The sequence below is a fragment of the Phocoena phocoena genome, chromosome 15 (assembly GCF_963924675.1).
Source record: "Phocoena phocoena chromosome 15, mPhoPho1.1, whole genome shotgun sequence".
Taxonomy (NCBI): domain Eukaryota; kingdom Metazoa; phylum Chordata; class Mammalia; order Artiodactyla; family Phocoenidae; genus Phocoena; species Phocoena phocoena.
Genome location: NC_089233.1, coordinates 16,861,707 through 16,889,431, shown reverse-complemented (window position 1 = coordinate 16,889,431; position 27,725 = coordinate 16,861,707). Strand labels below are relative to the sequence as shown.

Genomic DNA, 27,725 nt, shown 5'->3' with positions numbered 1-27,725 from the left:
CCCCAGGTTACACAGTCAGGACGGGAGGGGATCCAGACTGGATTCGCTCCCGAGCACGGATACGGCTCCCCTCCACCACGGCCGGCCGAGCCACATCTGCAGAACCCTTCTCCACCCAGGCCCTGCCAATCAAGAGTCACAGTGGCCCATATGTCTCATGACACCTAGCTTGCTAGGCTGCAGAATACAAACAGAGAAGGCCCCTCACAGCAGGAAGCCCAAATTCAACCATGGACCACTACAGGACCAGCCGAGGTCTGCTTCTTCATCTTTGGATTGGGATTACTGAAGGCTGGATTGCAGGTCCACAGGCAAAGTAACATCAACGGTGCCTGTCCACACCCCCTAGGCCACCTGGCTAACCTCTCCTCCTCTTCAAACTTTAGCTCAAAGCCTGCCTCTTCCAAAAAGGCCACTCGGATACGTCCTATCTCCTGGCTCCAGTGGGCTAGGTCGCTGCCTCTGCTCCAAGCTCTCTGAGGCCCTTGGCTCACCCCGCCTGTGGACAGTGAGGGCAGGCTCTGGAGCCAGAAGCCCCAGCTCCAGATCCCGCTTCCTGGCTCCACCAATCCCAAGTTCTGTAACTGCCAACCAACTGCTGCCCTTTCTGAGCCTGGGCTCCTCTGTGAAGTGGGGTTAAACAACAGGACCTACACTTCAGAAGGCTGTCGGAAGGCTATAAAAAAGCCGAGGCAAATACGGTGCTTGGCTCAGTGTGGTCCACAGAGGGCGCTGTTGCCCATCTTCCCAGCAGGACTCCTTAGAGGCAGGGAGGCAGAAGCTCCTGGACACCTGGCACAGGGCTGGAGAAGCAGCCAGCTTCAAATACACAGTGGATGGATGAATGAATGAATGAAGGCGCTGATTCCTTTACTTATTTCATCCTCAAGAAAACAAACCAAGGGATATTTTTAAAATCAGTGGTGCCCAAATGCCAAATTCGAAAGTCTTGAATGGAACATGGCAGTATACTTCTCCATTTTTAATAAGCACCCCAGGTGCTCTGATGCATACCTATCAATAGCTTTGAAAACCACTGCTTTAAATCAAGAAGTTGACTGAGAATGACATCATTAGAAACTGATCATTAAATATTAGGATTTGGCCTCCAGGATAAGGATGACAAAACACCCAACTGGCTGAAGTGAACTTAACGAAGCTCAGGAGAAAACAAGATCAACGCCAGGGAGAGAAAGTTTCCAAGACAAGGGAAAACAGGAGCTGAGTCTAAGAAAGAACGACCCCGACACGTATCACAGACGAGACAAGCAAGGAAGACGAACAGTCTGCTCCAGCAAGAGCAACACGCAACCCTGGACGCAACCCTGGACGCTGAAGTGGAACGTGGATGGGCTGTTCTCGCACGGCGGTCAGGTCAACACCACCAAGAGGATGTGGGAGAAAGAGAAGGTGTCACTGCATCAAGTGTGAGTGGCTGAAAGACGAAAATTACTTATTCGATAGGAAAAGTTCCAGGAAGAGCCTCTTGGCGGGCGAACAGCCAAGACTTACAGCAGCTGAAACTGGAAGGAGGAGGACAGGTGAGGGCCCAGCAACGAGGCCTCAGGACAGGAGAGGCTGGGCACCATGGGACCCAGACACACTAGCAACGATGGCTTCACGTGCATCCACAGACCTCACCACCCCAGTTCCCACTCAAGGGGATGCCCAGGCGCAACAGCCCACCTGACCGTCTCTGGGTGGGCACTGGGAGGCTCCTCCCAGGGCCTGGCAGCAGGTCAGCCCCACTGAGCCTGGCATCTGGAAGAGCCCAGGGCACCACCGCTAAACCCTGATGCTTGGGCTCCCAGGCATCAATCTTCATGGCCTGTCTGCAAGTCCTGGCTGTACTGGCTCACAACCCAGAGGAAACAAGAGCTGGGCCCCAGTCAGAGGTGGGCTCGACAGGGTGCAAAGAAGCTGAGACAAATCAGGCGGACGGCTGGGGCCAGAACCGGGCCCAGTAGCTGAGACGAAGAATATACGTGCTGCAGAGGCCACCACTGGGGGACAGCGTGTGCTCCTCAATCCAGCCACGGCACCGAGTCATCCAGGAGCCACACGAGCTACAGTGGAGCCGCCGGGGGCACAAAGCACGCGCGAGGCAGCCTGCCCCCTCCTCTCGGAACAGGTGCCAGGCTTGAGAGCCCACGCCTGCCCTCCCTTTAGCCTGGCCTCTCTCTCCTCACCCGATCCATCTTGAAATTCCGCCCCAGCACATTTTTCTGGTTGGCATCCACACCATCACAGCTGGTCAGGAACTCTGGGAGGAAGGCCGCGAAAAAGCCATCGAAGTCCACAGAGGCCATGTTGTAAATGGCGATGCCAATCTCCTCCTGCAGGAGGTCGTGGGACTTGTGAACCAGGACCTGGAGCAGCACGTTCACAAACTGAAAGAGCATGGTGGTCCGGAAGATCTTCTGCAGACAGAAAGCAGGGTGAGCGGACGGGCGGGCTCCCTGCCTACTTCCTGTTGTGCTCCGCAGCCACTGACCCGAGGAGGGTGGCCTCGGCCTGGGCCCATGACACCTCTGAGGAAGAAACCTTCATCTGAGAGCTGGGGCACTTACCTTGTGGTACAGCTTCTGCTTCGTGTTGAGAGTCTCCAAGTAAAAGAGGTTTTGTTTAAATAGGTGGATGTCAGGCTGGAGAAAGGACTGTCCAAAAGCCTAGGAAATAAGACCACCATTTTATAAGCAGCCTTTCAACACCCTCAGATCCAGCCCTTCTAGGGCACCTCCCTACGCCCAAAGAACTGACACTTGGCGGCAGTTCCCCATGCTGACGCAGGGCGGGGGCACCTACCGCCTCATTCTCCCGGCCTGTCTGGTCAGATCTTTGGCACGCTCCTGTGTAGTCTGAGCTCCCAAGTCCTCCCCACTGGGCCTCACTTATTTGGTCTCATCTTGCACCTTTTGTAATAAACCTCCACACCTTCACAGGATCTGTCTTTGAAGGAAGCAGCTAACACCTCTAGGCAAGCACCTCAGCCATCTTAGCAGATACCAGAGGCTGCCCTCCCCGCCTCAAGCCAACCACTCGCCCATAAACCACCCTCTCCTTGGCATCCCAGATCTTAAAAACCACAAATCCTTGAAGGCTCCTTCACACCTGGCTGCCTCTGCCTTGGGGTTAAGCAATAGCAAATTTTAAAACTGCTTTGCAGTTTCTGGGCTGTGGAAGTTTCCAGTTCACCCCCCCACCCCAAACACAAAGAGCCCTGCTCCCACAGAAAGTGACTGAGGAGGAGTGGGGGAGGCCAATGAAATGCAAACCCAGTGGTGGGCAGGATACTCCCCAGAATAAGCCGGTGATGGCCTCATCATTCCGTCCCTGGGCTCCTAAGCTATGAGAAGGGGGTCTTATAGCCACAGTGGTGTGTGCTCAGCCCCCAGAGCTCACTCTCTAGGGTTTAACAGTTGCACTTGATCAGAAAGGGAGACAATCACAGGGCAGTGCTTCTCCCAACACAGTACAAGCCAGAATCCTCTCTCAAAAATGCAGATCAACTAACACACTGCTGCAGGTAAGGAGGGCCCCCGGTGGTCCTGACGTGGGCAGCCTCCTCACACGTGGGGCAACTCTGCTATAAGGCAGAGGGAACTGAGACGTATCCAGCATCCTGGGTGCCAGGAACGCTGTGTACACTCTCATTTAACCCCACAACAAACCCACGAAATAGGCACTATTATCCCTACTTTACAGATGGAGAGACTGAGGCTCCAAGAAGTTAACTAACTTCATAAGTACTAAGAGGTAGAGCTGAGCTTCAGACCCAAGACCACGAGCCTTCAAAGTGCCACCGTGTGGCGCCTGCTGCAGTGGCCACGTTAGAGGCAGTGGGACCATATGCCACAGAAGCAAAGCAAGGGACAATCGGCCAGTGGACCCAGTTGGTGTCCAGAATGATGCCTGTCTGTTCCTGGATCACAAGGCAGCCTCACCAGCTCTGCCACGTTACCTGCATGATGGCACTGAACTGAGGCTCATTCTCCATCTGCTCCTCAGCAATCCCCCTCTGGACACTGGCCAGGACGGTGGACTTGAAGAAGTACCTCCAGTTGTGATGGAGCGTCCGGAAAAGGAGCTCAAACAGCTCAGCCTTCACATCAGGGGAGGGGCGCTGTGGAGACACACACAGACCCTCAAACCTTCAGGGAGCCACTCACAGCCTGGGCCCAGAGCAGCAAAGAGGCCTGAGAGATGCCTCCTAACAGCCAGCAGCGTGTTGGCTTTCCACCCTCACTCTCGTCCTGTCAAGCCCCCTGTGGGCCAGCAGTTCAAACGAGGAGTTCTTCGGCAGAGACATGGCCGCAGTTGAGACACAGAATGCCTGGGTCGGTGCCAAGGGGCCCTTTTTCTGATGGAAGCACTCAGCTTTTTAAGCTAAGAAAAAAAGGCTACTAAATGGAAAACAATTAGGAATATGGATTTCCGGCTGAGCAAGCAGCTGATCTGATCTGTCACATCTTCTTGGTGCTGTTCCTTTGCCAGTATAAAAAAAAAAGCTGTCCCAGCTAACCTGTTGGCCTTATGCAACCTCTGAGGATAAAGACAAATAAGAAGGCTTAAAAGAGGTTCTGCCCTCTATAGAAAAGGAGTTTAAAGAGCACTTAGAAACCACCGACAGCAGCATCAGAGGGCCTCCAGGTGGAAGCAGCACCTCGGGGGAGGCACTGTGTGGCGCTAGGTGCTCTCCCAGCCTGTCTCCTTTCTCACTGGCAAGAGGAGAGGCTGAGGCAGGCAGGCTCAGCAATAATTTTCACATTTATCCAAAAATCTCCAAGTCGCTGAAGAGCATGACAGGTCACATTATTCCACAGGTCTCAGCAGAATTAAAAATGATAAGGCCCAGATCTATTTAATTCAGCTTTGATTAAAGTTAAATCAAGACCGGGGGCACCAACTTCCACGGCAGGAATCCTCAGAGGGCGCAGGCGTCGTTTAATGATGCAAAGCAACTGGACTTACTTAAGCCTTAGTCTGGGCAGTTAGGAAGGTTAGTCCTTATTTACGTAACTATTAGAGAAAACTTAAGTTAAATATATATTTATTCTGAATTTTGTCATGCTGAGTGGCTGTTTCCTAAGAAGGACAAAGAGCTTTCTAATGATGAAAGCTGTGAATGGTTCTAAGAACTTGTTTTGTACCCTTGAGATCATGAAATTTCTTAATAGGAAAGTGTTATGAAGTGTTATTACTACAACATTTGTTATGTTTGCTGGAGAAAACCATGTATTCACCTGAAGTTCTAAATTCTTTGCCATGGGACACTGATCTTACTTACCAGCCAACCTTGTGACAATTAACCTGTTATGCCTACACCAGATTAGCTCTAATTAACTCCACCAATATAAAAAAACCATATCAAGCTAATGGCATTCTTTCTCAGAAAAAAAAGTATTTTATAAGAAAAATAAAATAACTAACAAATTAACTTTAAAACACAACACATTTTCCTCAATATTTCATTCCGTCCCCCATCTCAGGCAGGAGGCAGCACAGTGGACCACCCCAGCCCCTCATACCTCGGCGATGATGGGATACACCTGCTCCATGCACAGCGAGATGATGCTGGGGAGGAAGGGCTTGAACACCTGGCCAGGCTCCTGGACCACCACCTGCAGGATCTTCAGGAACTTCTCAACTACCCGGCAGCCAGTACTGCCTTCGTGGAGGATGCTCTCGGCCAACTGTTCTCTGCAGACAGAGAAAGCACACAGTAGCCAAGAAAATGTTTCTCTGGGGAGCAGTATGAAAACCAACACTTGTGGCAAGTGAAGGAAAGGAGCAACAAGTCCCACACTTTGTAGCCAGGTCGCACCACTTCTCATGTGGAGTCTGAAAACCTTGGACACAGCGGGTCTGTGGTTACCTGGTAAACATATTGAGGAAAGTCTGTATGATCTGCTCAGTGAAAGGCACGCCCATCTGTACTCTAAGGCCTCGAAACAGAGTGAGGAAGAAACTCAGCATCTCATCAGTCACATCTAAATAAAGGGACAAAGCAAATGATCAGAGGCATGTACACAGGGATAAACAGAAGCCCTTGGCTTGATGCACCTCCTTCTGCAATCTGCACTACCCTTTCTCTTTAAGGCTTCCTGCTGGAAGAAATTTCCCCAACACCATCACAGCCAATACGGAAAGTGGGAAATGATTATGGATGTGCTGAGAAAACAGCTCTGGTACAGAGAACTCTGCCTGATGGCTCACGATAGGAAACGAAGGTCATCTCGAAGCCGCCCTCACTGCCCGGCACCCAGCGCCATGCAGAATTCTCACTGCAGGTGGGTTTATTCTGTACTCGCTGATGCAACTACTGAACTGGGTCAGCCCCTGAGGGCTTCAGCCACTTCTCTATGACTGGTAATCTGCAGTTGGGTCCAGGGTCAAGTGGCTGAAAGTGGACAGTGAGGGTGTACTCAGATTGCATGGCCCTGGGCTATTAAATAGATTAACTGCAGAAAATACTGGTTCCATTTAGTGTGGCTCCACTTCCAGATCTAAACAATCATCTCGTACAGTACGTTCTGGCTTGAACTGCACACACTCAGGGGCAATCGGTGAACATCTGCTGCCTGAAAAGCCCTGGATGTTTCTCTCATAAGACTGACAAGACCACTGTAAGTGGTCACGAGAGCCAGGCGAGTACATCCAGAGACCCAGAGAGAGCCTCTCTGAGTGACAGTGACAGTGTGCGGAGGTGAAGCATCTCAGCAAAATCCACCTTGCCATGTAAGTAAATAAGTGGAACTATCAGAAGAGTTCTCTGTCCCGCTGCAATGTCCCTCTTACTCCAATCCATTCATGTTCCCAAGTGACTCAGCGACACACGACATCACCGCCCTCCGCCTTCACCATCTAGGCCAACCCCACCGACTGACTTGGCCTGCCCTGCAGAGCTAGGCAGTTACTCTGGTCCTTGTCAGCACCACCCAGCAGTGAGGCCTGCGGCCAGCTCCTACCTGACTGATGGATAAAAGCTGGAAAGAGGGCCAGGGAGACCTGAACGGATTCCTGCAGGGACTGGTAGCAGATCTGTCGGGACTTGGTGGATTCCCCAGAGATATTCTCCACGATATCTTCTAAGACACTAAGTGTCTGGTGGATAATCACTTTGGCTGCAAACCAAGATTAAGTTGTCTGTTATGACTTGTCTGAGGATAAAGCAGGGTAAGAGGGAACACAGGGAAGGGGAAGAAACCTGCAAAGTTATTCAGAGGACAATCACACAGAAGTCTCTCTTGACTGAGTTATCAATCTCTCTTTGTATCTCTCTTTCTACATCCTTTTCTTCCTTTTTTTGTTCCCTTTTTACTGTCGGAACTCCAGTTGCCTGCCAGCCAGCCTGCTCAGTTTTTTGCCTCTATTCTGCCTCTATCCACCTGAAACATGTCCACAGAGAAGATGAAAGGTCCCTCAGGTTAGGTGCCTTGGACTTAATCAAGACTGTAAGATGGTGAATAGACCAATGAGAATGTTAAGTGTCACAAGGTAATCACCACAGGCAAGAATGGACACATGCAGATCAAACACCCTCCTTGAACTGCAGACATGGCTCCAGCCCGGTAATCCACACAAGCACCGGCCATGCACATCTACTGCTGCTGTGTTAAGGAATAAACTGCCTGATCAATCCTTGGTCTATTGGGCCTGAGGGCCTGAAAAACTACATATAATTATTGTTATTATGTTGCATTCTATTATATTGTAATATATGTTGTATTATATGTTACTGACAATAAATACTTCTAACAATCCCCTGATGTAAGAGCTCACTGATGACTCCATACAGCACACAGGGGAAACAGAGGCAGTGGCTAGCAAACAGGCAGGATCTCAGAGGACAGAGCAAGGGCCTGGGTCAGAGGGGCCTGGATGTGAATTGCATGCGGTCAACACAGCTACACATGGGGGCAGGATCCTCATCGGTACACCAGGGTTGGCCAATAGCCCCCACCTTTGCAGGGTTGCTGTGAGGATTAGAGACAAGGTTCAGAATGATACTCGCAAAGCACCTGACATATCAGGAGATCCAGCACAGGGAAGTTGTCACCATTCCCCAGCACCTGTGGGGTTTCTCTTCCCACCGGCTGCCTCAAGAAGCCCCACAGGGCTCAGCCTGAGCTTGACAGACTCGACCCTGGCGGAGCTCCAGAGGAGGAACTGGAGCTGGGCTGAGAGCCAGCCTCCACCTGCTAGGGCTCTCCGGGTGGCGCTGACCCCCAGAGCCCACCAGCCTCTGTGAGGGCTGCAGCAGCTTCCAGGGAAGGGGACAGCAGAAAGAATCCAGGCTTTAGAGGTGCTTGGGACCAGGTTTGACTCCTGACTCTGCTTATCCTGAATCTCGGTTTCCTCATCTGAAAACGTGGAGAGATGACACCACCTCACTCATAGGACGGGGCATGAAAGAAGACAATGGCTCACAACAGGCCTGGTCCACTCAAGGCTAGTTACAGGGATGCTAGACACTGAGCTCCTGAAGAAGCCATTCACTCACAACACTACCAGCACACGGACGCTCACTAAGCCAGAAAACTGCACCTGGCAGACGCTTCCCCAAGAACACACAAAGCACAGGAAAGGCAAACAGAGTCAAGAGACCAAAATCTGACCTCTGATGTGAGCATATTTAAACAAGAACCAAGATTTATTCACAAAAATGTGCAAGTGGAAAACTAAAGGCACAATTAAATACGTAATAATAGGAAAATGGATTAAATATGCAAAAATAGGAAATATGTAAATTGGTACTTCCACAGGATAGGATGTTATAAAACCATTAAAAACACTGCTTTCAAGAAGAAAGGCTAATTAATAATAATTTTTTAAAAGGTGGGCGGGGGTGCTTCCTTGGTGGTGCAGTGGATAAGAATCCACCCGCCAATGCAGGGGACAGGGGTTCGATCCCTGGTCTGGGAAGATCCCACATGCCGCGGAGCAACTAAGCCCGTGCTCCACAACTACTGAGCCTGCGTGCTACAGTCCGCGAGCCACAACCACTGAGCCCGCAAGCCACAACTACTGAAGCCCACGCACCTAGAGTCCGTGTTCCACAACAAGAGAAGCCACTGCAATGAGACCTGCGCACCACAATGAAGAGTAGCCTCCGTTCGCCACAACTAAAGAAAGCCTGCGCTCAGCAACCAAGACCCAACACAGCCAAAAATAAATAAATAAACAAACTAATTAATTAATTAATTTTTAAAAAAAGAAGAAGAAAGGGGCAATGTGGTGAAGAGCAACGGATCTGGAGCCAGTCAGACCTAAATCACACTCCTGACACCACCACTTTCCCTGTGATCCAGAGCAACGTACACCTGCCAGGCCTGGGGTGGGGGATAGGGGGTACGGGATACCTTTATTGTGGAGAGATTGGCAGACACTCCCTGAAGCTGGTGCTCACACTGAGCATCGCCAATAATGGGATAAACAGAAGCAATGCAGTGGAAGTACACGTCACTACCTGGGTGGTATTCCTGCCAAAAACTACTGGAAACAACCAGACAGAATAAGATTATGGGACTTTCTACAAGAAAACAGGTCCGGACGCTTTAAAAATGTCAATGTCATGACAAACAAAAACTAGGAATATTTTTCTTTATTAAGAAACTAAAGAGATGTGACAATCAAACGTAACTCATGATCCTTGAAGGTATCCTTTTTTAAAAAGCAAAAAAGGACAGTTTGATAACAGCTCGGGAAAATTTAAATGTGGTCTATATTATTAAACAACATTATTATAACAATGTTCCACAGCTTGGCTGGCTGTGTTAATGGTGTTCTGGTTATATAAGAGAATATCTTGTTCTCAAAGATAAAGGTTAAGTACTCAGGGATAAAGTGTTGATGTCACCAACTTCCTTTAAATAGCTCAGTTAAAAAGAAAAAGTGTGTGTGAGCTTGGGGAGAACACAAATGTGGCAAAATATTAACAACTGGTGAATCCTGGTGAAAGATACCAGTTTCTCATTTACTTAATCTTTCTTTTTTAAAAATTTTTTTACTGAAATATAGTTGATTTACAATATTGTTTTAGTTGGAATGGGGGTTTAACTCTGTTTTACTACCATGTTATTTCCTTGGCTGCTTTGGGTCTTCGTTGCTGTACATGGGCTTTTTCTCTAGTTGCGGCAAGCGGGAGCCACTCTTTGTTACAATGCGTGAGCTCCTCATTGTGGTGGCTTCTCTTGTTGAGGAGCACGGGCTCTAGGCACGTGGGCTTCAGTAGTTGCAGCACGCAAGCTCAGTAGTTGTGGCTCGCGGGGTCTAGAGCACAGGCTCAGTAGTTGTGGCGCACGGGCTTAGTTGCTCTGCAGCATGTGGGATCTTCCCGGACCAGGGCTCGAACCCCTGTCCCCTGCGTTGGCAGAAGGATTCTTAACCACTGCGCCACCAAGGAAGTCCCTCGTTTACTTAATCTTTTAATTGCTCTGTAGGTTTGGAAAGTTTTCAAAGTATAAAGTTAGGATAGGAAAAACTTTCCAGCCTTCATTTCACCACTTGTAGAATGAGGATAATAAGACATAGCTCAAAGGGCTGTAGGGAAAGCTAGATGAAATAACGTATATAAAGTTCCCAGCCCAGTGCCTGGGACAGAGTACACACTCAACAAATGTTAACTATGTTTTTCATCACGTTTACTGTGGAAATCATTATGCTATTCAGCAAATATTTCCTCAAATGGTGGCAATCGCACTTCCCACTTCCTCTGAAGTTAAGCCCTGGACCTATAACCATTCACTGTCCAATGAAATGGGAGTGGAAATGACAAGCATCACTTCTAGGCAAGAGCTTTAAGAACCACTGCACAATTCGCCATGTTCCTTTCCCAACGTAAGCAAAGACTACAACCGAGCCATCATCAGCCTGGGTCCCTGAGTGACTTGAACAAGAACAACCTCCCCAAACCACTGACGCAAGCTGGACATATAGTAAGAGCAAGAAAATAGATGTTTTCCCTGCATTTAAGCCCCTAAGCTTTGGGGGTTGTTTGGTACCACATAGCATAACCTAGCTTATGCTACCTGATATAAGTACATGCAAGATAAAGTGAGAAAAGACCATTAAGCTTTATAAAACATGATTCCACAATAGCTGTATGGAACCCCTAGGCAGGTTACTTGATCTTCACATACCTTAGTTTCCTCATGGATAAAATCAGGATAATTAACAGTACCTAACTCATAAAGCTGATACTAGAATTAGATGAATTACTCAATGTAAAACACTTAGAACGAGGATCAGACAAATACCAGACTTTGAAGGTTGATGTTGGCACAGCCAGAGATTTGATGAGGATGTAAGATCGCCAAGGCAAGAGCCTGGCACACAGGATGCCCTCACTAAGCCAGCCATTCTTATGCAGCTATATAACTATAAAATATTCTTACAAGTAGAAAAGGGAAGACAATGAGGAATTAAACCTTAGCTAGACCAGGAGTCAGGACAGGTCTGCAGGGGGGAGCTATCATGCCCCACCACGTATTATTGTCAGTTACTACAAATAGGAAGGTGTTGCCTACTTATCCCGCAGGAAGAAAATTATTCTCCCACCTGAAGACAGTCCAGCCAATCACAGACTGTAGCAGCCTAACCAGTGAGAAGTCTTTATAACTTTGGACTCCCAGGTTCCTCCAATGGACTCTGGTTATCACAGCCCCTAGCAACTCCCCCTTTTACCCTATAAAAGCAAGTGCCCCTTCCTAGTTCTTTGGATTTGCCTGTGGTCTGCCGTAGTCCTCATATCCTGAGAACTGCAATTCCTCTGGCTATTCCTGAATAAACTCACTTTTGCTGGTCAAATAATTGGCTATTACGGTATATTATTATTAAGGTTGACAACAATAAGACGGTTAAAAAGGTTACTTTCTAAAACACTAAAAATGGTGAGATTTAAGAGTTTCTTTTTCCATCTGTATACCATTCTAGTATTTTTGTACAATTAGTATATGTTAATATTTCTAATTATAAAAGTAATGCTTTTTTTAAAGAATGTTGAGTACATATGACTAACATTTCACAAAGCATTTTTGTTGACATCAGCAATGTTCTATTATTTTCTTTCTGTGAAAATAGACTGTATTTTCAAAATATTTCTTCAATATTTGTTATTTCAGGAAGATTTTTCAGAGAAAGCTGATGCCTTCTTCTTGAACTATTGAGTTCTCTTGATTCTTTTTTCCCCTCCTCCTTTAATATAAACAATCAAACTTGAAGATACCAAGCTCTTTCAAAGCCTCTTAGATATATTTGGAGAAAGGTTAGAAACGGTTTCAAAAGATAGTTTCACGTTTCCCAGTGTGTAGAAGTGAACTGCTTTGATTGCGTATCTGAAATGGATCAAGAATCGCTGTAGGATGTTTACCCACGGAAAGCATCATCAAATAATGCCTTTGAATGGATGTTTTCCTTCTTTTGGACATTTTCAATAAGGGACGGGGCAACTGCATTCAGGACACAGGCCCACCCGACGTGTTCACCGCGTCCCACGGGTGAGCAGGATCCGACCCCGAGGCCGACTCTGCTGCTTAGCAGCTGCGTGAGTGTGCACAGATGAATTCACCCACGAGCCCCAGATGCAAATCCCACCTGCCACGAAGAAGAATGATGCCTGCCCTACCCACCTCCCCAGGCGGTCCCTGCCTAGGGGCCACTTACTGTCATCCAGGGGCATCTTCCTCTGCGGGGCGACAGCATTGGGCTTCAGGTTGTGATAATCCCGGGAGAGTGCAGAGATGAGGCTGGCATGGTTGATGGAGCGCACAGGCCACTGCTGCTCGTTCTCTGGGAGGTTTGGCCATGGAAGCAGCAGGATATTAGAGAGGGCTCGGCACACCAACACCTGAGCCTGGAAGAGACCCCAAGGCGTCCATCAGAAGTTTACGAGCAACGTGGGCAGCAGAGGGGCTGTGCCTGACACAACCTTCAGTACCTACCGCACACAGTGAGCTCAGGCCTCAGGCTACTTTCTTAAAACCTGGGCCTGGGACTTTGGTCCAACTCAGATAATCCACGGAGAATAGAGAAACTGAGGCAAAAACACCAAATCTGGGTCTAGCACATCTCAGGGCCAGCCTCAACAATCACTCTTAGTGCTGACACTTCCCCTCTAAGTCAGTACTTGAAGCATTACAGAGGGAGAAATCACAGACACTGAATCCAACCTGTCCCTCAGCTGCCGGCTTCTGACACCCTCCGAGAAGCTACTCAGAACAGTGCTCGTAAGAGTCTCTTACAGTCAATGTGCCCTTGGCGTCAAGTCAGAAGCAATGCATTCACATCCCAGGTGCTTTTAACTAACTGCTTTGACACCCCTATGATCCCACCCCCGTTTTGTTGTTTTTAAACTTCTAGCCTGAGCCTCCCGGAGGATTTTAGGAGAATATACTTGTCTGGAGTGTCTCAACCCTAAGGAAACAAACATTTAACAACAAAAGCAGACTGTTTTAAACCAGAAAGAATGCAAAGAGGACTCTCCCAACACCAGCCAAACTGCCGGCTCTCAAAGCAGCATCATCTCCAGGCCTCTTGGGAGGAACATTGTATGTGTGAATCAGCACACTGACTGTGTTAGGAAGGTCATGCCAGAGAGCACTGAGGCTGCATCGGTGCCATGCATATAAGAAATCCATCGGTGTTGGCACAGCCTGTAAGCTCTAAGTGCAAAAAGAAAGGCTAGACTCTTCTTCCTCAGCTTCCCTGAGCCTGAGCCACACGGCTCTGGGGACCCCAGGGTAGCCCTGAGGCCTCACCTTATCAACCAGCCGCTGGGCAGAGGCATCGGTGATTCTGTTGAATACTTTCTGTACTGCGGGGATGCTGATCAGAAAGACGGGTCGCACAGTGGTGGCCAGTGAGACCAGTAAATGGCATGCAGATAGCAGCAATTTGTCTTGGACCTGGAGAGGGAAGAGGACATGATATGTCAGCTCACGACATCTCCTGTGAGACTGGTTATTAGAAGAACTTAGTGAGGCAGCCACGAGCTAAATATGGTTCTTGGATGCGAAAGTATACCACCCAGGCTCTGGCTCAAAGAACTTTTCCTATAATGACGCCCAGCAACAAGGCATCCCCTTCCTTGCCACATCCATAGCTCCTGCCCTCAAGCCAGGACCACCCCCCGACGCCGCCCCCCCAGTTCCTCCCATTCTCAGTCACCGGCATCTTTGAGCTCAGTCACTTCTCAGCTCAAGAATCTACAGTGGCTCCCGTCAGCTCTTAAATCACATGGCAAACTCCTTGGCATATCATCCAAACAGCTGGGGACTGTTCATCTCGCTCTTCTTGCTCCAATCAAGCCAAGATCTCTCCACGCGCCCCCCCGCCCCCGCTTTCTGCACTCCATCAATCGCACCAGGCTCGCCTACTTCCTTCACCTCAACATGCCAATCAAAACCTTGGTTCACGTACCATTCTATCCCTTTCAAATTAGCAAAAGAGAAGACTCTTTGAAAACAGGACCTAATGCTAGTAAGACTGTGGTGAAAACAACACACCAAAGAGTCAGTGGCACGTAGAATAATTTAGGAAAAAAAATTACATAACTTCCTAGAACCACAAAATATCCCTAACTTTTAACCCTATAATCCCACTTATTCTAAGAAAACTACCTAAAAGGACAAAGCTACATTCATGAGTACACACATTTCAGAGTTATTCATTACAGAGTGACTTTTTATCAAGCGGAGGCAACGTAAAATACCAGCAATGGGTAGGTAAGTTTTGAAACAACCCCTCACAGGGTATCATAACTCATTTACAAACACAACAAAAATTTACAGAAAACAATACATTGTTCTGTTAATTGTGGTACAGGATGCCATGTATGATTAAAACTACCCCACCCCCCCAAAAAAAAGAAAGAAAAGAAAAAAAGTATATGCTTTAGATATATAAATTGGTGGCCTTCTTGGAGGACGACTTAGAATCTATCAAATTTTACATGGATATAACCTTCGACCCAGCAATTACACTTCTAGGAATCTACCCTACAAGGATATATACACAAGGATCTAATTTCCATCAACAGAAAAATCATTATACACCCCCACTACAGAACAGCATTGGTCAATTTGAAAAACTGAACTTGCTTGACACGTCTCTGAGGCATACTGTTAAGCAAAAGAAGATATCTGAAGATATCTCTCCAACTATCTACAAACTTTTACGTATGCAGTATGTGAAAACAGGAAAAAGTCTGAAAGATATACAACCAACTGTTGACAATGCTTCCTTTGGAAAGGAAAATGCTTTGAAGATAGGGATTAAAGAGTACCATAATTTTTTAGTCTGTATATTTGAACAGTATTTTACTTTTTGACAATGAGCATGTATTCATGTGGGACTTAGAGAACCGAAAAAAGTTATATTTGAATTTACATGGACTACAACTAATAAGGAACATGAAATGATACATAGTTCTATCACAGCGGTAAGAATTGGGTCTAATGCTCTGTGGTATTTTAATGTTATAATAAACGGGTATATGAACAGAAGGACAGACGTGGAGTTAGAGAAAAGGTGCAGCCTTTGCTGTTTCAAGACCTTGGTGCTGATCAGGGGTGTCACTGCATCCATGGTGGTGGAAATGAGCGTAACAAACTGCTGCGTATTCTGCCGATGAGCCTCGCTGCAGTACTGTGCTAGCCAGTGAGAGTAAGCCTGCAGAGCAGCCAGGGACTGAGCGTGCCTGCGAAAGGAGAGAAGACGCGATTTTAAAGGTTATGGTCAAAATACATTATCACTAAACTTTTTTCCACAGGAGGGAAGAATTTCATCCATCACATTTACTATTCTAGGACATGCGTGGAAGTGTGGAAACCATTTACTTGCTCACGTAGTACCTAAAAGTTAAAACCCATCGTCTAAATATTGCCACCATTGCCTGGAACACAGAAGGCAGTTAGTAAATGTCTACCAGATCTCATTCAATCTTTCTGTGACACATGTGAGCTCAGCCGAGAGAATGGTAAATAATAAAAACAGAATCAAAGAACTTAAGTGATAATGTGTTGACTTGGGAACTAGTAAAAATTTTATATCCATAACTACAAATCAGGATGTAGAAAACTACCAGGAATTATAGCTTTATAAATAAGCATTGATATGAGTCTCTCAAGTTTAAGCTTCCATCATACCATACATGGTATTTGGCTAGAGGCTTGAAGTAGCAAAGACTATGTTTGGTTTCTGCCAATTTTGTACTGCACATACACACAACAAAATATACATCATAAAAGCTCACAATTCATCAGATAATAATCAATCTTTTTACAAGTGAGGCAGTTGTCTCAGAGCTTACAAAACACCAGACCTTCTAATAAACCTAAATGGGTTATTTCTCCCTTTTCTGAAAAAATTAGTAAGTAATCTTGGGGTGATAGTAAGACTCTAAATAAATATACCATTCCCCAACAAACACCCATTGAGGAACGCTGCCTAAATCATTCTTACACTGGTGGTTGCAAACTAGTGGTTTTTCTTTCTTTTTCTGTTCATTAGCTGTATTCTTCTGTAAAAAACAGCTTTCCCTCCCTGATCTTTTTCTTTCTTTTAAATCATATGGATGCTTTATACTCAACATGTTGTAACTCATTATCATCCTCATTCTTTCTTGAGGATCACAATGTCAAGTCTGACCAGGAAAAACCCTTTCATGCTAGCCCCCACATCCTTTTCATATGTTCCTAACCTTCCTCACTGACTCAACAAGATTCTCCAGGGTCAACCTGCCCCAGACTTGGAGCATTTCTCCAAGGAACTCTGGTTCCTTTTGATGGAGAATGCATTTTAGAAACCAAGAGCCTGAGTACTAGAGGTAGCATTGCTACTGGAGTGTCACTGCTTCTAGGACCTTTCAGTGGATGTAGCTAGGTTATAGGCAGACACTATTTAAAAATCAAACTCAGTATCAACAATCCCAGGGCAAACTGACCTCAAGTGCCTCTAGATATGATGCAAGAAGGACATGTCATCTCCTATGCCATATTCTTGCTAAAACGTTTAACCTCAATCGAATACAGAGAAAAACAACTACACAAATCCAGATTAAGATTTTCTTAAAAAAAAAAAACAAAAATCAGTAGGATCTGGATCTCCAGAAAGTCAGTCTCTCTCTCCAGCCCACCCCTCCCAAACATGCACAATTTGGGGAACTGGTCTAGGCTACAGGAGACACACATAATGTGTGATTCATTGGTTAGAACTCAGATCCAAAAAATGTATGTCTATAGATATATATGTAAAAAGGACATTCTTGGGACAATTAGGGAAATTTGCATACGGAATATATATACATATACACTTAAAAACAGGAGACATACTTACATACTTACTGACATTACTGTATCTATGAAAGTTTTTGAGTGTTGATAATGGTATTATGGTTACACAGGAGAATGTTCCTAGGAGATACATGCTGAAGGATATACGTGTGAAGTGATGTGTTGTCTGCAATTTATTTTCAAACAGTTCACACACAAAAACTGTACGTGTGTGCACTTGTGTACACAGAGAGAAGCACAAGGAAAAAAAACAGCAGGGCTTCCCTGATGGCGCAGTGGTTAAGAATCCGCCTGCCAATGCAGGGGACACGGGTTCGAACCCTGGTCCGGGAAGATCCCACAGGCCGCGGAACAACTAAGCCTGTGCGCCACAGCTACTGAGCCTGTGCTCTAGAGCCCGCGAGCCACAACTACTGAGCCCACGTGCCACAGCTACTGAGCCAATGCACCTAGAGATCGTGCTCCACAACAAGAGAAGCCACCACAATGAGAAGCCCGGCAGTGCAACGAAGAGTAGCTCGCCACAACTAGAGAAAGCCTGCATGCAGCAATGAAGACCCAATGCAGCCAAAACTAAATAAATAAATAAAATAAATTTATATTAAAAAAAAAACAGCAAATGTGGCAAAATATTTATCATTGATGAATCTAGCTTGAGAGTATAGTATATGGGTGTTCATTCTATTTTCCCCTTTTCTATAGATTTGAACTTTTTCAAAATAAGGTAAGAAAAGGTACTAAGTACCTTAAAGTAAGAAAATATTGGGAATTTGATATTCATAGTGACAAAGCAGTTATTTTGTATTTTGTCTTTAGAATCCATTGATCAAAAAGTAAGTACCAAAAGTAAGGAGGAAGACATCAAAGTGCGTCTTGGGGTGGGAGGGGGCGGGTTCCTAAGAATTTCAATCAATCTATCAAACTTACAGAGCTCCTTAAAGGCTGAAGGGAGGAGCTCTAAAACTTCCTGAAATTGTGTTCAAGGCGTGTTTATGAGCAAATTAGCATTTTTCTTGGGAGAAGCTTTCTCTAAATTCTCAAAAAGGAAAGCAATATTTAAAAAAAAAATTTTTTTTTAAACAACCACAGTAAATAAGACTCTATTATTTATTTAATTTGAAGCTCAAGAATGCTCTAGAACAGGGGTCAGAGACTTTTTCTGCAAAAACCAGAGTATAAATATTTCAGGTTTTATAGGCCATCCACTCTTGTTCAGAACTATTCAACTCTGCCACTGTAGTGCAAAAGCAGCTCATAGATAATACGTAAATGAATGGGCATGGCTGTGTTCCAATATAACTATTTACATAAGCTGGCAGTGGGCTGGATTTGGCACAGGCCATAGCTTACCACCTCCTGCTCTAGTCTAGAGCAAGCCTACTGGGCAGTGTAATCTCTGGGATATGGCCCCATCTCCAGTCCCCATTCCTCTATCCCTCCCATATGTCACTTTCCTAATGGCTTTTCACTGTCTGTAAAGTTTCTCAAAGTGTGGTCCCTGGATGCCCCGCTTTCAAAATCACTTGAGGTTCTTGTTTAGTATGTAAATACCCGACGCTTATGCCATCCTGCTACAATCAGAATCTCTGAGGGAATATGTTTCCCAAGCAATTCTCCTGTACCCTGCAGCTTCAGTCACTGGTCTACAGGGTAAGAGTCATGGCATTCAAGGTGAAACACTTAGCCCTAACATGTCTATCCAGCCCCGCCTCCCGCCACACCAACTGCTCACCGCGTCCCTAACTGTGTGACTCTGGAACACTTCTGTGGCTTGGCTTGTGCTGTTCTTTCCTCCTGAAATGCCTACTCCATATACCTTCTGCTGCCAGCTCTCATCTGCCTGATGAATTCCATTCACTCCAACCACCCCGGCCCCGAGATATCATCAAACAATCTTTCTCCTTCTAGGTTTGGAGGTGGGAGTTTTTCATCTTTTCATGGCAGCCACTACAGTCCCTTTTTATCTGTAAAGTCATTTGGGGCCAGACAACAAAGCCCTTCTGAGAATACACGGAACATCTAACTATACTTACACATCAATGAGATCAGGCTTCAATACTGATGGCACGGCAGTCTCAATGTTGTACAATTTTATCTGAGATCCATACAAAGTAACTTTGACCAGCCTGTTGGCAAAGAAGAATGTAAGAAAAAGCATTCAGTTTATGGACTAAAATAGACAAAATGGACTAGGTACCAAGGTCTCGAGGACAGACTTTTTTTCAATCAAAAATAATCCAGACCAGGTCTTCAATTTTATCCCAAAGACATAATCTGAGATGTGCATAAAGATTTATATACTGAGATACCAACTAAAGCATTACTTACATTGAAAACAATATAACACAACACAGAGAACATAATGCAATGTAACAATATATACAATAAAAATGATGAGGATGGAAATTTTTATGCTGTGTGTATTTTACCACAATAACAAAAATTAGGAAAAAAGTGTATGTTTCAGGCGGATAGGTATATGATAAAGAAAATACAGCAAAATGTTCACTGTATAATCTATGGGTATTTCCTACACAATTTTTTAACTTTCTGAAGAGTTGAAATGGGGTGGGGGGGAGGGAGGCCACAAAAGTTTCTAAAATAGATCAAGGTATTTTCAACTTCAAGCACAATTCTTTGAGAAGCGAGTTACTGAGCCCACTGGTTGCCCAAGGGCTCACTATGTATCAGTACAAACGAACACTGAATACAATAACTAACAGCCAGCTCTAGTGGGAAATGGGAAATGCATCTTTCACTAGAGACAGACATTCCTTTCTGAGTAAACATAAACAAACCAAAAAAACTAGAGACCTGGCTAGGTTCTCTCTGTGCTTACTCTGTAAGGAAACCTGGGAGCAGGTCTGAGGGGGATGCCAGGGAAGACGGTGCATGTTTCTCTCCCCCAATCCAACAGTGAGGAGGGTCTCAAACTTCACTGAGCATAAGAATCAACTGGGGAACTAATTACAAATGCAGTTCGCTGGTGCTACCCCACAGACTGACTCTGTAGCATTGAGGGGGCTCTGGAAATATGCATCTTTGAAAAGCAGCCAGGGGACTCTGATGCATGTAGACCATACTCTGAAAAATGCTCCTCTCTGATGGTGGGGAGAAAGCAGGACTTTGTTACAAAACCACAAGCTTGAGCCACAAGTTATTCAGGGCTGGGGAGCAGTCAGAAAGACGAATTTCCAGTCAGTCAAGGAAATAAGGGTGAAAGAGCCAAGGGTTCTCAATCTGAAGTCCTAGGAAGCGGGGTGTGGTGGTGGCAATAACTAGGATCAAATCATTCACCATCAATAAGTAAGACGCCAATGCGCAGCCAGTATTTAATTCTTTAAGCTGCCCCACACTTTTCACATTCATACAGTAAGTGTACAGTTCAGTGGTATTAAATATATTCACAACGTGCTACCACCCCCACCATCCATCTCCACTACGCTTTCATCTTGTAAAACTGCACCTCAGTACCCATGAAATAAGAACGCTCCACACCCCTCCCACCCCGGCAACCAGCCTTCTATTTTCTGTCGCTATGATTCTGACTACTCTAAGTACCTCATATAAATGAAATCATACCGCATGTGACTTTACATTCTGTTTCTTCATTCAACGGCATTCTTTAACGTTGTTCTACACTAAAAATGAACATCTTTTAATATTTCTATGTTTAGCAATCTTAATATTAGGTTTTTTTTATGTAACCTGTAAGTGAAAACACTGCTAATCACAGTGGCTATTAAGATCACATAGCCATAACAAGGAGGCTTCTCTCACATTTTATTCTAAATGAAGACAAAACAGCAAAGTATCTTTACGTACTGAGCCTGAAAACCTAAGCAGTGCAGAAAGATGTATATATTAAGGACCTACAAAATAGCAATCCAGGATCTCTGAACAGTCATTTCACTATGAAGTTGAAATGACTGATGGATATAATATATTGCTTAAGTTTAAATTAAATACAGATTTCAGACAGAAGGACATGTTCTATCCCTACTAACCATCAGCGGAAACAGGCCTAGTGCAGGAAAAAGAACTTGAAGTAGAAGCTCTGTGGTTTGGAAAAAGCACAGTATTTGGACTCAGGAAACTGGTTAAAGTACCTGTGCTCCCACTCATGAACTGTGTGACCTGAGGTAAGGCACTCACCCTCTCTGGGCCAGAATTTACTCAGATAAAATGACAATACTTGTCCCTCAAAGTATAGAACGAAAGAAAATGTACAAAATTACTTTTGAAAATTTCCTACTACTGTATGCTGCTTTTATTATTATTAATCTGGTTTTTCAAGATTTATTTAAAATTCTTAGTTATCGCTGCTTTTAAGCTAAGAGTAACAGTTAAAGAAAAATCTGGCATGCAAGTAATTAGGCTTGAGCCCCAGCTACCCCTCATGTGTTACCAACGATACAGCTACTGGGTAAATGAAAGCACCAGGTGTCTCTCAACTTTTGGCTGGACCCACACCCACCCAGTTTTGATCGAATCAACTCACTGGTTACCTTGAAATGATCTGAAAACCTCCTGTCACTTTTATTTTAAGCATATGACTTTTTAAATGTATGAGTTCATGAGAAGGGAGGGGGCAGACTAGGTAGTAGGAAATGGTCTTCAACAAATGCAGCCGTAAACCCTGTGGGGGACCCTCGAGGAAGAAGTAGTAAAAGGAGCTTGGTGGTGGGAAGGCTGGGATCCACCCCTCAGGTCAGGCTTGGAGGCTGCCCAGCTTCAAATCCTCAGGACCCTAAGAGGACTGGAAAAACCAGTCCCATTCTAAAAGGACCAGAAAAGGTCCCACCTCTGGCCTCTGGCTGCCTACTCAGATAGTGCCTACTGCCTACGTGTTTGTCCTTTTATTAATATGGCTTTCTTCATGTCTCTTTATGACCTCACCTGGTTTCTTCTGAGGTTACTCCTGTCTTTAAATATAAGATCGTCTATGAAATAACAGCTTATATTTACTGTTTGCTACATACTAGGCCCTGTGCTCAGTGCCTTACCTCATGTAATTCTCACAATAAACCTTCAGGATACTACGTCCACTCCGTTTTACAGATGAGGGACCTGAAGTTCAGAGAGGGTCAGTGACTGCTCCACACTCCCCTGTATGTGGCAGAGCCTCAATTCACCTGGTGCCAGAGCAGAGCTGCCTGGCAACAGCTGTTCCTCACACAAGCAGGCAAGCTGAGCTCCATGCTGTAACTGCCCACCCACCTCTCCACCACCGTGAGGGCGTCGCTGAAGCGCACGACGAACACGTCCCCGATGAAGTACTCGGCTAGGCGGCCCACAGCCTGCAGGAGGGAGCTCAGGTCTCGCAGGGAACAGTGCAGCCGCCGGCAGTCGTTCTCTGCTGTGATGTTCAATCTGTGTCCTGGAACATAACACTTCAGATGGTTTTTCAACAGGAAGAACATGCTTTAATTACCGCTACAGATATCTGCTCATCCAGGCAAGCTACATTCAGCAAAACCAATTTTTGAAACATAGCAACCCACAGGCTGCTTCCCAGTACCAAGCAGGGAAACTGGGCAGGCTCCACCTACAGCCAGACCCACATGCACCCCAAGGCCAGAGGGAGAAACAGAGACAACAGACAGCCCGGGCCGTGCTCACATGGACCGATCTGATCCATGACTGGATTCCTCTGGACCCTGTGAGGAATGACACCGCCAGTTTCACAGACAAGAAAACACACCCAGGGGGTGCCCAGTAACTTGCCTAACATGGGTCGTATTTCCAGGGCAGAGCTAGACTCCTAAGCTAAGTCTATGCGACTCTGCGGGCTTTCTGCAAATGGCCCTGGTGCAGAATGGAGTCTCCATGGGCTGACAGGGTTCAAAGAACACAGTGCACTCAGCACTCCACCCCAGGTTCGCAGGTAGCACCGTATGGACCAAAGGCGTAGGACTTGGGATTCAGAAGACACAGGTTCTCTGCCACGTGCAAGCTCTGTGCCTCAGAGAGCCCTCTAAGTCTCAGTTTCTTCATCTTTAAAATGGAAACAAGCACTACTATCTAATTCACTATAGTAAGGGCTGAATTAGAATGTGTAAAAACCCTATAAACTATAAAACATTATTCAGTGTTTGTAATTAATAATGAGTAACAAAGAGCTAGTGATTTTCTAAGGCCTGAAACTTTCCTTCAATATTTCTTCAAGTTGAGCAAGGAGGAAACAAAGATGAAGGACAACAGCATCCTCAATGCAGCCACATCCTTGCCCTTTGGACCCCTCTCCCCACACAGGTCTACAAAATATATTAATTATTGCCAAGCCAGAGAAAGCGCTCTCTGTCTGACCAAGTCCTCCTCCAGCATCCAGGAGGAGGGAGGGAGGGGCAGTAACAGTAAGATCACTGCCACAGGGCACCTGCAATCCATCCACTCCCTAAATACTTTTCAAACCTTCTCCTGCCACTGCCACTTCAGGATTTTACTCTGCTGGAGGCAGGAACCTCCCCCCTCCATGGCGCTCCACAGCATCTTCCTAGAACCCAGATCTAAGCACAAAGCTCCCAGCAGGCAAGGAGCCAAACCCTTCTGGGGCTCCCTCTGGCCAAAAGGGAAAATCCCAACCTCCCCAGCTTCAGCTGAGGTCTCTGTGACTTCACCTCCTCCTCCGATCCCACTCTATCACCTGGACCCACTGATGGCCCCCTGGTGCCTCGTCTCTGCACCTCTGCACAAGCTGGGGTCTCTGCCTGGAGTCCCCACATCACTCTCTGGTCACGCACACCTCACGGCCCTCATATAGCCTGCATGCTCACCTAAGTATCGCCTCTCCTGGAAAGCCTTCCCTCCCCACTCCCCCAACAGAGGGAACTCACTTCCCCTCCTACATCCCCCCAGGGCACTCCCTGCATGTAAGGAGATAAACTACTGATTTATAAGTCTGTCTCCTCACTGACTGTGAACTCCTTCATGGTGAGGGGCTCTGCCCAGCAGCCAGCATGGCACCTGGTACAGAATGAGTGACCACAGATGTACGACTGAATGTGACCCACAGAACAGAGAGCTAACTAGAGCAGGAGAGAGAGTCCTGGGGGCCTGAATTTTCTCATACTGCCCTTGGGGGCATTCACTTTACTATGTAAACGTGAATACGGATAAGCGACACTGGTGGAGAAGAAAAAGGAAGGTGACACCTAAGAGACTGGGGGTGAAGCAGCAAGTTCGATGCCTCAGCTCCTACACTGACTTCCAAGTGCTGAGGCCGGAAGAGAGCCTGTGACAGCCCCGAATGAAGGACAGGAGCCTGGAAAAGGGGACACTGTGACCAGGGTGTTGTTACAGTGGGTCACACCCCAAGGAGCAGAAGTACAAAAGGAAGGGGCAACTCAAGGAGAGAGCCAGTGACAAAGCCAGCCCTGACCTGCCCAATCACCTGTCCGCTTGCAACACTCCCCGTGGAGAGCAGAGCCTCAGTGCAGAAACACGGAGTGGGCTTCTCAGCCTCAGGCAGCCCTGCCAAGGCCGCTGGGTGGGCATCTAAGGAGGGTGGGCCAGCTCCCCTAGTCAGAGCAGGAGGGTGAGCGTCCCACACCTCCAGCCAGAGGAGCCCACAGAACACACAGAACCAAGAAGCGGTTCTGGTCGTGCTTGGTCACATGAGAGGGAAAAATGCCTCTCTCCTCTCCTCTCCCAGTTAACAAAAGTGCCACAGTTACACACCTTCTGAATGTCAAGGATGTTCAGGGTTACTGCTATGTAACTGAAGCCCAGAGTAAACAAAAACCTGTTGTTCCACCTGTATGCAGACCAACCAAGGCTTAGGGCTCTGCGGGAAATAAACCCTTAAGAAAAACACACCCTGGAACTGGATGTGGTGGTGGTACAGGCTTCAAAAGAGATGAGGCCAGCTCTTCTTTCAGAGAGCAACGTGGACAGGTTTCGAATCCGCATCAGTGGCCCCTCACGCTCCCTGCACGTACCCATCCTCATCTTCCACCCCATCTCCCACCGAGCTCTACCCTGACGAGTCGGTTTCAGCTTATTCACTGTACTCAATACCCAGAACTAGGCACCCTTAGGTACAACCTCAGAACTAGGTTCTTAAATATTTTAAGCATGAAGGAAAACATTGTGTTTCTCTTTTAAAAACCAAACCAAAACACCACCCCAAATCATGTTTCCCTGGTAGATGGTCATGAGACAGCTTAAAAGCCATGGTGACCAGGCCTGCCCCTCTTCCCCTTTGGCCCCTGCATCCACGCATACATCTGAAGCATGGCCCTCCCCCAGCCTTGCCCCTCCAGCCTCTTCCTGGACACCTCAACTGAATACTAGAGAGCCCAATGCCTCTTGAGGGAGTCTTCCATTTTTGGACAGCCTGGTCAAAAACACAGGGGTCTCCCTATAATTGCTCCTTATTACCGTTGGTCCCGCCCTTTGAGGGGAGGAAAACAAGCCTAAGCCTGCTGACACATGACAGTCTTGAGGAGATACGGAGAGAGGGGTCACACTCTTGCCAGTCTCCTCTTGGCTGAAATACACCCCAGGGCCCCTTCCATTCTCTGTGTCACCCTCCCTCGAGAATCCTTGCCATCCTGATCACTCCCCTCTAAACCTACCCTAATTTGTCTGACAAAAAGCAGTACCTAAAATGAAAAACAGCTCGCAAATGCTATGTGTGTCTTAAACTATTAGTTTGAACCATATGAGATTGCTGATATTTGACCGTTTCTGACCTAACAAAACTGCAATTCCATATAATTCAACTTAAAACATATGTGCCATTCAAGGTTCACATTAATCAAAATGGCAGCTGGCTCTTCCCTGCTCCGTCTGCAACGCAGTAAGTACCCTAAATCAGTCTCCAGCCCCTGCCCCCCAGCCTGGAGACCACACACTACCACCACCACCAAAAAATCATGCAGGGTACCACACCTCAACCTGAGGGGGCAGGCTAGAGTTCCCACTGTGAAAAGCTGTTCAGATCAACCCACATTTTCTTCTTTTTGGCTAAGGCTTCGTTCCCTCCCTCCTCAAGTCAACAGCATAGAACATCCGCAAAGTGGAGCCTGCAGGGGAGAACACTGCTAGGTACAGGTTTCAGAGGTAGAAAATATGGCCACACTGAAGTCCTATCTTACAGAAAGCAAGTCACCCTGCAGCTGTCTAGATGTACCTAAGCCACATCCAAAGAACAGCTCACTGGCAAATCACTGCCCTGGAAAGAAACATCTTAATGTTAAATATAATTCGGTCTTTCTTTCTTTTCTTTTCTTTTTTTTTTTGGGGGGGGGTGGGGGGAGGCTGGGAGATAAAGGTATAAAAATTAGCATTTAAGGTATTCCACCCTGAGAGAACAAACAAGTCATAAACAAACCTAAGCAGAAGAATTTAAGTCCAAAAATCTATATATTGTAGCTGGAGCAATCTCTTAGGCAGGGAAGTTTGCACAGCTTAACAGAAAAATTAACAGGCCTGCTTAGAGCAGAAATATTGCCCCAATGAGGGAAGATCTCAGTGAGGGGTGGCAGAAGTCAGTCACCTACAAAATGGATACCTGAGGGCCACGTAAGGACACAAATGCAGCACTAGGGGCACAACAGGGCTTTGAGGATTTCTCAGACCACAAAAGGGACAAACAGCGAGGGCAAAGGATGACTCCCAGGGGTAAGGGAGGAGGCACAGTGACTGATGTACCTACCACAGGGACAGCATTTTTGCCTTGGACTTTACTGAGGAAGTGGAAGCAGGAGGATCAGCAGAAGCAGAGTAAAGAGTAAGACTCCCATCTCACAGGCTCTGGAATTCAGGCCAGGAGAAGGTCAATGCAAATGAAAGGAACAGGCCATAATCCATCAGGGGAAAGAGAACATAGTTTCTGGTAAGAGGCTGACTAATATAGCATGGAGGTTATATGAGGGGTAAATGACCATGGGAACCAAGGAACAAAATGTACTCAGAGTTTCCATTTTTTAATAGCCTTTGCATTGGAAACTTGGCTTTTGCTTTGTCATGGATAAGAGAGCTCATTTTAAAACAGGAAATAAGGATTTCTCTGGCCTGAGAGGTTCTGCCACTGGGGTATATGCACCAGGGATCAGTGCTAGGGATGAGGTTTAGAAATGACCTGGAAGAGCCAAGGGCACTGTGAAATTGCCAGTAAATGGGCGGCAATGAGAGCAGGCACAGGATAGTCCATTTAGGGAAACATCATTCCGAGTATCCTTCTCAGATAAGAAGCTCTAAGTTATCAATTATGTCACAGAAAAAGGACTTAAGAATCACTGCAGATTTTCACCTGAAGACCGACTCAATGTAATGTAAAAAAAAGTCAGCTACTAACACTGACTCAAGGTCAATTTTGGGGGAAAGGAATACAAGCTCGACTTTTTTTTTTTTAAGATCAAGAATGTCTTTAGGGTCCTGAGTATATTCTAGTTTGAATAGTGGCCCTGAGGGAGAGATCACCATAGT

At 46.4% G+C, this 27,725-nt stretch overlaps 1 protein-coding gene across 1 annotated transcript in view; it reads right to left on the bottom strand.

The window, feature by feature from the left end:
* Positions 1–27,725, bottom strand: part of XPO6 (exportin 6) — a 70,871-nt gene that overhangs the window by 444 nt on the left and 42,702 nt on the right. The window contains exons 12-22 of the mRNA XM_065892274.1: positions 22,512–22,671; positions 19,325–19,417; positions 15,553–15,697; positions 13,758–13,904; positions 12,664–12,853; positions 6,969–7,124; positions 5,876–5,990; positions 5,529–5,700; positions 3,962–4,123; positions 2,571–2,669; positions 2,190–2,420 (exon numbers count right to left, since the gene is read on the bottom strand). Of these exons, the coding sequence (XP_065748346.1) occupies positions 2,190–2,420; positions 2,571–2,669; positions 3,962–4,123; positions 5,529–5,700; positions 5,876–5,990; positions 6,969–7,124; positions 12,664–12,853; positions 13,758–13,904; positions 15,553–15,697; positions 19,325–19,417; positions 22,512–22,671 (1,670 nt within the window). The remainder of the gene's footprint in view (positions 1–2,189; positions 2,421–2,570; positions 2,670–3,961; positions 4,124–5,528; positions 5,701–5,875; positions 5,991–6,968; positions 7,125–12,663; positions 12,854–13,757; positions 13,905–15,552; positions 15,698–19,324; positions 19,418–22,511; positions 22,672–27,725) is intronic.